Source organism: Cetorhinus maximus, chromosome 19 (assembly GCF_964194155.1).
Source record: "Cetorhinus maximus chromosome 19, sCetMax3.hap1.1, whole genome shotgun sequence".
Lineage (NCBI taxonomy): Eukaryota > Metazoa > Chordata > Chondrichthyes > Lamniformes > Cetorhinidae > Cetorhinus > Cetorhinus maximus.
This window is the reverse complement of record NC_135897.1, coordinates 35,791,159-35,802,027: the sequence shown is the minus strand read 5'-3', so window position 1 is coordinate 35,802,027 and position 10,869 is coordinate 35,791,159. Positions and strand designations below refer to the sequence as shown.

At 38.2% G+C, this 10,869-nt stretch overlaps 1 protein-coding gene across 10 annotated transcripts in view; it reads left to right on the top strand.

The window, feature by feature from the left end:
* Positions 1 to 3,305: 3,305 nt before the first annotated feature.
* LOC144693738 (paired box protein Pax-3-like) overlaps positions 3,306 to 10,869 on the top strand; it is a 90,406-nt gene continuing 82,842 nt past the window's right edge. For 6 of the 10 annotated variants that reach the window (XM_078563700.1, XM_078563699.1, XM_078563701.1 and 3 more), the window contains exons 1-4: positions 3,306 to 3,393; positions 4,328 to 4,560; positions 6,115 to 6,244; positions 6,858 to 6,992. In XM_078563700.1, the coding sequence (XP_078419826.1) occupies positions 3,306 to 3,393; positions 4,328 to 4,560; positions 6,115 to 6,244; positions 6,858 to 6,992 (586 nt within the window). Of the gene's footprint in view, positions 3,394 to 4,327; positions 4,561 to 6,114; positions 6,246 to 6,843; positions 7,000 to 8,931; positions 8,941 to 10,869 lie in introns of all 10 variants that reach the window. The other 4 variants (XM_078563695.1, XM_078563697.1, XM_078563702.1 and 1 more) reach the window with 3 other exon arrangements.

Genomic DNA, 10,869 nt, shown 5'->3' with positions numbered 1-10,869 from the left:
CCCCATCCCCTTCCAAACAGAAGTAAACCAATGTATGAAGCCTGCATTCTATATTTTCCTATCATGTTGAGTGAGGGAAATCAGTTAGGTATCTGATGGGACGGAAAGAAATAAAGTGTTAAAATGGCTTTAGAGACAACAAAACAATGCAGTCTTGGGATCCAGGTGACAGCATCATTATAACACATTGGTTGTGTTGTTGATATATAACTTTTAAATATCAATAGTGATAATTATTTTCCTTTTATTAGAATTAAGATAATTCAACAACGGAAAAAGTTAATCTTGTGCCTTAAAAGATATGATGTGCTAAATCTGTCAATAACTACTATTGATTATTTTGAAGGAAGTATCTATTTTGTTTTTTTGTTATTTGCGAATGTTTTGTTATAAATTAATTCCTTGAATTCCACAAAATTGCTATTTTTGTATGTTATTTCTTGCATGATTATTCATTAAATGCCATGTATCACATTAATATATTAATTTGACATAGCATGTGTTAACTGGTAATTAGTTAATTATTTTGATTATTTGTAGCATTGTTTAATGAATGGTTTCCTAATATTTTTGAGCTAGATACGAGATTGCAAGAAATTAGTACAATTAAACTTGATGGAGTTTTAAAAGATCATTGTGCATTTTGCATAACAATAGTTTGAGCCATAATTGGATAACAGCAAATAATTATAATTATGCTCGAAATTAGTTGTTAATGTGTTGCTGAGACAAATGATATGTTAAACGAAAATAAAGCGACACGAAAGAAACGACCTGAATGCCAATATTTGCAAGGGATGAGATAAAACGAAATGTAACAGATCAAACGTTATTTTTTATTAAATTTATAATTGTAGTTTAAAACGAGATGTTGCAACATATCTTTGTAGTCCCTCTATTGGAAACGGCAGACGTTTAACGTATATGATATCTTATTTGTGAACTGTGCTTTCTCCAAAGCCCAACATGTCCACACAGCAACAAACAACATGAAAAAATACCGTAAACGTCGAAGTTTTGTTGAACGTAATGTACAACACTTAGAATTTCGATTATTTGTATTTAAGATCCACCCATGGTCCCTTGTTTAAAAATTATTCTAGTTTTAATAAAAATCCAATGGACACATATTTGCAAAAGTTTTCCTAGCTGAAACGAATGGCAGAATGTTATTTCAAGGTCCACTTTTTTTTAAAACCGTATATGCTTGATTGATGTAACTGGTAGCCACTGACGTATTCATCCCAAACCCTGATCCAATTAAATGGCACCTGGTCTGGAGGATCTCTTTAAATTATTGGGGTGTATTGTCTATTTTATAATTCATATTTCCCTGGTTACTTTAATGACAATTCTGGCATTTTGTATCCCCACCCATGCCTTGTCATCTAATTTACTTCATCCCTTAAAACTAGCGCGTTTTATTATATGCAATAACTGTCACATCGCTTATGAATACAATTTTCTTTTCTTGAATAATTTGCAAGCGCGTGCTATTAAAAAAAATCCACGTGTGTAACGGGGCATAATGCAACCTGGCTGTACACTTGATATAGTTTGTAAAGTAAACGAAAGGGAAGGGTGGACTGTGTGCACGTTACGTGTATCAATTCACACAGCCAAAAACGAAAAAAAAAACAAGAATCTAAACCCTTCTGAACAAAAGTGAAATAAATCCTTGAGGAAAATTTTGTTGGAGGAATTCTGTTGCAGTAATTGGTTGCCGATTCAATCCCCAAAATGCAGGGACCATTCTTTCTCTGTACTATAGGTTAATTCTGGTCCTGGACAGGATGATCACTGTAAGCAGGGTGATGCTGTTTTAAGTGCTGTTTTTAAACAACTTAAAAGGGGGAATTAATATAATAGCGAATGACTCTTTTTAATCTTTCTTTGTGTTACGTCATTGGATAATCATTGTGTTCTGGTATAAGAGAACAATTGTTGAGATTAAGAATCAGTAAGTGAAAGCGATGACTTTTTGCCAAAAGGAGGTTGTTTCTCTTTTGCAACCGTCTCTCAAACAAAGCATAGTCTTAACTATCTCATCGTTTGATTGATTAAGGCTTTGAATAAAGTTCCGCGCCAGACTGACAGGGTTTTTTGAATAGCCACTTCCAAATAAAGCCCACTTGGATGGCTGTGCTTGAAGATCAGAGTGTAAAGGATGAGTTTACCGGCAGTTACCAAGTTATAAATAGAGGACTCAGACAATAGTACCTTCTCTGAGGACAGACGGGCTTTACAACAGTCCTGGCGTCATATCCTGCTGTGGCGCTTCTGCTCTCAGCCAGACCATTTCTTTTTTTTTGGTTCTTAATACTACACATATAAACCCCAGAATATGCGAAGGCTTGATTAGTCTGTGATAATCACAGTGCCCTGCCTTTTACCTGAGAGCCTTTTGTTTTTCAGTTCTCCTCCAGTAGGAGTGTCCTACAATTCGCCCCCAAACAGCAACTTCATTTAGCCAAAATAGAGCTTGGTTTTAGACACTTGTGGGCTAATTGTTGGCGAATTCTATTACTAATAATAGTTTAGAGTGTCTAAGAATGGGGAGCTGCCTTCAGAGAAGTTCTTCATTTGACTCCAAACACAGACTTTGCCCCGTAGGCAATCTACTCTGAAGAAAAGGATATATTTTTAGATTTGTGGTTGAGAATGAATGAAAGCTGTCGTGTGTTAGAAAGGCAATGGGACAGGTTGCTTTAACTGCTGCGGCCGCACGTTCACTTTTCATTTAAAAATCATATTTCCAGTGATGGGAAAGGAAGATTGCGGGGATTGGCCAATCAAAGCACACGTTTCCATAGAGAAGAATCTCGCCTCTTCGCCAATCAGAAGACAGGGGTCTCGATGGAGCCAGGGGTGGGAGAACTGATAAATTCTCCAGGTCACCGTCCCATCGACTCCTGGCTGTGACTACAATTCCTAACCCTTGGACCATAGTTGTACCTGTCACACATACCAGAGCAACACACGAAACATCCGCACCAACTTCCGAAACTTCGACAACGAGAGAAAAAAAACTCAGCCAACTTTCTCTTTCCCCTCGCCGGTTTAGTGTCTGGGGTATCTCATCTATTCAGAAGAACTGAAAAGAACTATTCGGCTTCCCTGAAGTCCGGCTGGCCTACGTGGATTTACCTAAAAGTGTTCATTCATTTTTTTTAAATTTAAAAAAAAAATTTGTTTTGCCTTTCCCCCCCTTCCCACACCCCCCACCCCCCCCTCTCCCTCCCTCCCTCCCTCCCCGCCCCCATTCGACAACCCACAGGAAAATCTGGGACTGAACGTGTTTAAAAATGAGCACGTTGGCTGGACCGGTCCCAAGAATGATGCGGCCAGCCCCGGGACAGAATTATCCTCGCAGCAGCGGTTTCCCACTGGAAGGTGAGCCTGCACATGCTTTAGCTGACGGAGCGCACTTTCGTTTTCTACCCCAGCACTTCATTAAAGAGGAAAAAAGGGAGCCGCAAAACGCGCACACGCAGAACATTAACTCTCCTGTGCGAGGCAACGGCGATACATTATGAGTTCTTGCACTCTCTCAGTAATGCATTTCGATATGTAGCTGTAACTGTCTTGGTCTTTTCCCCCCACCCCCCCACGGAGAGAGCCTTTTTTAAACGTTTCTGTATTATGTTCAATATATGCAGTAAGTAGATTCTACCGCCGTGTTTCAACAGTTTATTGGTGCATGACATGCAATAGGGCTCACCTTAAAGTTGATGGAGACAAACTGTGAAATCAATCAGAAACAAACCTCCTTTGTTGTTTCAAATATCTTTTAGTTTGTTTTTACAGTCCTGTGTGTTGCTCCTTGACCACTATCAAAACGCTGGGCGCCCAGCTCCTGAGCTAAGACAGTTCATTGTAAATAGAGGCTGCGCCCGATTCGTGAACTGTTTTTAAATGGGATTGAAAGCATATTTTAAGGCAACTGTGGGATTTTTCTGCTGGTACAAAATGTTTGTAAGTGAGGGGTGGGACCTGATTTATATTTAAGTATTGTAATACTGAGCTTGCGGAGCAATCATTCAAAAGAAATGAATTAATCGCTCCAAACTATTAGGTCCAAACTTTATTGTGCGATTTAAAATATTATTGTCAAGTGACAGCAGGGAAAAAGGGCAAGTTCTGGAACAAGAATCTGTCTCATTTAAGCATGTTTCCTGCAAATGAATGGCGTAAAATATATAAACACTTGTGTCGACTGATGTGTTCTTAGCATTGATGTGATATCTTATGATTTCCTCTCCACTTCTCTATCCGCGAGATTAAGTTTGACCAGGTTTATTAATGCTGCCATTTTTACTGCAAATAGTGTCAACGCCTTTAGGTCAAGGGAGAGTGAACCAGCTCGGAGGAGTTTTTATAAATGGCCGGCCTCTGCCAAATCACATCAGGCACAAGATAGTGGAAATGGCCCATCACGGCATCAGACCGTGTGTCATCTCTCGGCAGCTCAGGGTCTCCCACGGCTGTGTCTCTAAAATCCTCTGCAGATACCAGGAGACGGGCTCTATCAGACCAGGGGCCACTGGGAGCAAACCGAGGGTAAGCCGGACTAAAGTCTTCAGCCAGTCCATAAATTGCTTTATTAAGAATTGGAACTTAGTTGATGCAAGCTACAGCGTCATGAAAGACGTTGTTATGGTTTACCTACAAAGTGTGCGGATGGCGCTACTATCTGTACGTGCTTTTCAAAGGCACTTCTAATGCAGGCAAGTTAGATCGACTAAAACCACCTGAGGAGTGTAGTATCACTGTTTAAAACTGTAAATCAAATTCTGCATTTGCAGAATGCGTCCCATCTATATATGTGCATACATGTACAAGTGTAATACTCGCAAATGCTTGTCATAATTGAAGTATTGCAAACGATTTGAGTTTTATTCATTAAAATATCGCCATTTAAATATAAAGTTCCTGGAACATAATAATTATCAGATCTGTACTTTGTGGCCCATATCGTTCAATTCCATTTATTCAACGTGTTTTATTGGAAAGGTGTATTAAAATTTGATCATCTGAAACTGGGATTATGCCAGGCATCTTGAGGAACTAATAACATAATTCTTAAAAAAATATTGAAGATACGTGTAAGAATTCGTTAATTAAAATGATGAGTTTACAGCGATGTAGCGTGTTTATATATTGGATTCACAATTTGTGTGTTGCAAATAACAGTAAATGTAATGTTCATTATAGTAACGGGATTTATTAAATATCAGAATTATCATCAGTTTAATGTCTATCTTCCTCGGATATGAAAAATATATCTAGTGAAAATTGTTTGATATTTTCATTCTGTGCATTAAACTTGGAATTTTAATTAACCTTTTGGTGGAGAATGTTACATTAGAACATGTGAAATTAAGAGAATCTCGGCTAATTTAAATGCCTTTCAGCATTTCCTTGTCGGGCAACACTGCTTCACCACTGTTGAGCAGGATAGTCAAAATTGTACAAAGCTCGTTTACATTGCCAAAAACGCACGCTAGTACTTGATTCGCAGTTTAATCTGTAATGTGGATGGTTTTGTCACAGGCAATTAAACACGCAGGCTATAATGACCAGCGATCATCGTAATATAGACCATTAAACACAGAAATTGTATTACAGCTACACCGCATTTTTCAATAAAGAGTCTGCAAAGTTCAAGTACTGACCTACAGTTCCCAATCATTAAAGAGTTTGCACCCGATTTTGTTTGTCCAATTTGACTTTCGTTCACTGTAAGCCAACTTCATTAAATAAATAGTCTAGATCAGCAACCAATTTTGTGTGCTTCAGAGAGGGAAACTATCGTCAAATAAAAAGCACATTACATATTAAATCTGAAAAGTTCATCACGCTTTTAGTTTTGTTTTAAATGATCTTATGTGCAACCGAATTTTCCCAGGACTTTTATAAGAAATTGTAACAGCAGTACTGTTATATCGGGAATAATTGGAACTTGGAAATACATTGTTGCTTATTTCAAATTTGCATATCCGAATATGACTGCAAATAACACACAGGTCAGGTTCGTTTGCAGGTCGGAATGAAGCACGGTTGTAAATAACCCTCCTTTTTTTCTCTCTTGCAAAAAAAAACATTTAATAAAAGCAAATGGCAATACCAGACGTGGAAAAAAAGATAGAAGAGTACAAGAAAGAGAATCCTGGAATGTTTAGTTGGGAAATCCGGGATAAGTTATTGAAAGACGGCATGTGTGACCGGAACACCATCCCCTCAGGTTGGTTCAATATTGATGATTTGCGCGAATTGGGGGGAGGGGGGTGGGGGGGAAGATCCAGGAACAATTTCATTAACATAGAAAAATAACTACTCTTGTTCCATCTAAGCCAAGAATTGCCTGTAAATGTTAAATGTGTCCAGCTGCACAAACTAATAAAGAAAGCATAAATACGTCACGGTGTTAACAAATTATTTCAAGTAGGTTCCGGACTTCAATACCTCGAATTCAAAAAATACTATCTTAAATGAAATGCTATTATTATGTTAGAACTCTCAGGAAACAGTGTAACATTGTGATAATAATTTACTCTTCTACAGACTGAAATTATATCCTGTATATTTCACAGAAAAAATAATTCATTGCAGGAATTTGAATTTGCTTTTCCCGAAGATATTGACTATGAAATGTAATGTTCACCCTATGTTAATTTGATTCTATTTTTTTAAAAAAGTAGTAAGAAAAGTATAAAATTGAACAGCTTTATTCGAAATTCTAAACCAATGATTGAATCCTACATTATTTGATGTTTTGTCGCACAAAGGTAAAATTGTTCTGGTATTTAAAATGAATAAAATGTTTGATTAAAAAAAAACATTTTCTTTCAAACAAGTGAGTTCAATAAGCCGTATTCTGAGGAGCAGATTCGGAAAGAAAGAGGACGAAGAGGATGACTGTGAAAGAAAGGAATATGAAGAGGGAGATAAAAAGACCAAACACAGTATAGACGGCATTCTGGCAAACAAGGGTAAGAGGCGGAATTCGTCTAATTACTTGGGTATTATTAGCGATTCAAACGTTTTAAATATTTATATCAATATTTTTATAGACTTGCATTAGGGAATCCCAGAGCGATTAAATATTGTCTGTTTTACTTGCTTTGATGGGGAAAAGACAGCTTTTCGTACAAGCTTAAGCAAAAAGAGACTTTAACCAATGTGGTATATATGGATGATAGTTCATATACCCCACACTGCGGTTAGTAACAATCATGCTGCCCCTTGGACGGTTTCAACAGAATGACCACGAACACAGTTGCCTCCAGCTGTAAATGGCTTGATGCCCTCAGCTTTGTTTTGTGGCTCTGGTATCTTACAAAGTGAGGGGAATTGGCCGGAAGTACTACTTTTGTTTTGTCCTGGGAGTTTTATTGAGCTTGTTCGGGTGGTAAAGTTTACGCCAAGGTGTTAAAACAATTCAAAAAGTGTAGCGAGGGGCGGCGATATCAAAGTTGGACATCCAGCCTGGACAACCCCTCTCAGCGCAGCAACCTGTTGCTAGTTTATCGCTTTATTTGTGCGCAGAGAATAAGAGATACTTTTCAATCTTTGCCATCTGACTGCAATTTCATTTACTGCCCGAGAATGTTGTCCAGAGGAATGGGTTTAATTTTGTTGCATGGGTTTTCCCATGTACTGTAGACCGTGTACAATGGTTATGATAGCACCATTTACACCGAGTCAGCTCCACCAGGAAAATCAACAGTTTGCGTCTGTTTGGAGCTGATCAGTTCATTCTTACCCCATTTCCTGTTAAATTCAAAGGCACAGAAATCAAACTCAGACCGCAGGTAAAACATGTGCACGTGTAAGTACATTTTCCTCAATGTGAGGAGCATGTGGAAATCGACTCAACCGAATGACATTGTTAATAACCCCAAGCTATTTTGAGGAATAGAAAGTGATTTCAGTATCGATTTCAAAGTCCAATCGTTAATTTTTAAACAGTTCCGTAAACTTCTGTAATTACAGTATTTTTGCAAATTCTGCGATTTTAAACCTTTCTTCTCTTTAAGAAGCTTAGAACCGGTTTTCCAAGATGAAATTCGGACCGATGATGAACGCAGATGCAAATATCCAAATCAAATCATTGCCAGAATCGCCATCAAAATTTAAATCAACTAATATTATATTTTATTATTTGAAACGGCCAATCATACCGATATAGAGTTGCTGCACAATTCGAAAACAGAGCGATAAATGCATTATAAAGGAGACAAATGTCTCGTCATCTGCGCCTATGCGGGCTAATTTTATCACCCCTTTACAGAACGATTTTAGATCAGAACTGGGCTAAATTAGTAGATTCTGCTTCAATGAGGCCCTGACAAGTTGAAATGATCTCGTGCTGCTTTGGTTAGAATTACATTTTTAATGTTCTAATACTGGGAATACATGAAATTATAAATTGTGAGAAACAAGGGAATCTTTAAAGAAAACCGAAGTCCAAAAGTATTTTTTTTTAATGTGAACCAGGTTCTAAATGCATCTGCTATAAACAGCAGAACGAAAGAAATCTTCTGATGCCCTTAAATGTTTTAATCAATTCAAAGCTGCATTTAAAAGAAAACATTTATAGTGACTGTTACATAAATGCTTGATAGTCACTAACATTTCACTGAAATTGGAAATTCACAGCATTTGAGTTGTTTCCATAGATTGAATTTCATGAGGTATCTGTGAAATCCACCCAATATTTCTGTTCTATATATCTTCAGATATATCGAACATCGATGTTACTGAAAAGTACCACAAAGCACTTCAGAGACAAGGGATAGGCAGTATTAAGGGACCTCAGCAGATTGCTTTCTTTCTTGGAAGTTTGGGAGGGGGGTGGGAGGGAGTTGGTGGTGGTTAACCCTTTGTGAACTAAATGCGCTATCTATTCTTTGCCACATATATCAGCAGCTCCAGACTGTTTTTAAGATGATGCCAAAGGCAAAGAAATGATTCATTTATAGATATAAAACTAGACTACTTCTCAAAAAAATACTAGAAGGTTGGTCAGTTCTCGTAAGGTTAACGAATATACTTTAGTGACATTTATATGTTTTGTACTTTGATTTTAGCTATGTTTAAATACGCAACTAACCCTTTTAACAGATTCTAATAAGGCTTTAATTGTGATTGAAGGGTTGTCGAACGATGTCTAATATTTGAATGTAGATGACATTTCGCATATTTGACTGTGGAGCTCTTGCATAACTAATAGTGCAAGACTAAACTGCTAAAATTAAACAGAACCCAACATGCCCCCTCCCCCCTCCATATATCCTCCAGTTATAATCTGTACGTACTTCGAAATATGTAGACTTCGGTTATAAGATATTAACTGAGAAAAGCAAATTGTCCCTAAATTACTTGCTAAAAGTCTGCTTGCTATCCAGTCCACAGTAGTTTGCTAAAATCTTTAGCGGGCAATGTGGAAATGATAATTCGCTGAAATATTTTGATGAATCACACCAGAAAAGTGGCTCCGAATGAGTGGCGCAGTCTGCATGGGACTGGCTATGGAACTGGAGGCGACGGTGAAGCTGCCTGTGACCAGGTTCATGAAGCGTGAGAGCTCGTTTGTAGTCTGCATTGTTTATTGATCTGATTAATATACCATATTTGCCATCTGAGTTGTCCTGGTGTGTATTTGGCGAGCTCCTTTCTGCATCATAACAGCAACAAGAAAAGGTATCACAGTGCCCCGTTTTAACTTGTTGGGCATTGTTGCGATTCGATTATCTTTTTTCCCCGCTAACAAAGTACCTTTTCGCAAAGACATGTTTTGTTAATCAAAACATCGAATCTATATAAAAAAAGGCTAGAAAACTCTTGGAAAGAGTGTATAAATTTAAGTCCTTAACATTAGCCTTGCGCACAGGCTTTGGCACAAAGTGTCGCTTGTTGCTGGAGTCCATAGACCTGCCCGAATTTCTCTGCAAATAGGATCTTGAGTAGACAAAAACGACCAAATGAGCTGGTCAAACATTTGTACAACTTTTCCAGCTATACAAAGAAGTCCTTGAATACACAATCCACACTTGGAGATGAACTTGGAAAACAAAGAAGCGTGAGTCCATTGAAAGTTACACTTTAGGCTCGGAAGGACAAAGCCTACGCTAGTGACAGCTTGGTCTCAACAAAAGAAGGCAACCTTTTTGTAATTCAGGGAAAAAAAGAACAGAAACCGTCCAAACAAAAGGCTGAGAAAAGACATTATGGGCTTGCAATGAGGGATGAATTATTCAGTGATCGCCAGTAGCAGCCAGTCCTTGCAGTTTTATGGACTCTCTCGCCACCGTGGAAAACTAGCCATTTTCACCTACAAAATGTTTCTTTTGCCATCTTTTTAGACGTGTAAGATGCCGACTGTCATTCAAAAAAAAAAATACAATTGGCACCATTCGATTGAGCGAAGGCTTTGATTTAGGGGCTGGCGTTAGGTTGGAAGGCGAGGAGAGAAAGTTGCAAAGAATGCCGGCGATTTCCTACAGCAAATAGACTCAAGCTCAACCTTGGCAAATCGCCGTAATATTATGTTTTTGCGAAAGATTGCAGCTCGGGATGTGTAAAAGCTGGGGCAGTCTGGTCATTACAGTGTCATTAGTTTAAAGAGGGAAGAAAACGCTTTGGCCGGAGGTGGGGAGGATGAAATGCCAGCTTTCCATTCTAATCATTCCAGCAAACAGTTTAGGTTGTAATTAACCTAAAGTTCATAAGTAAACAAACTGCCCATCCACTGGAGATTTCTCTCCCTCGCTACCGCCCCGGTAACATTTCCGAGTTGCGCCAGCGACTGACACATGAGGCACTCGACCATGGGGTGCGCCAGTTTGCTATTTATAACTAATAACT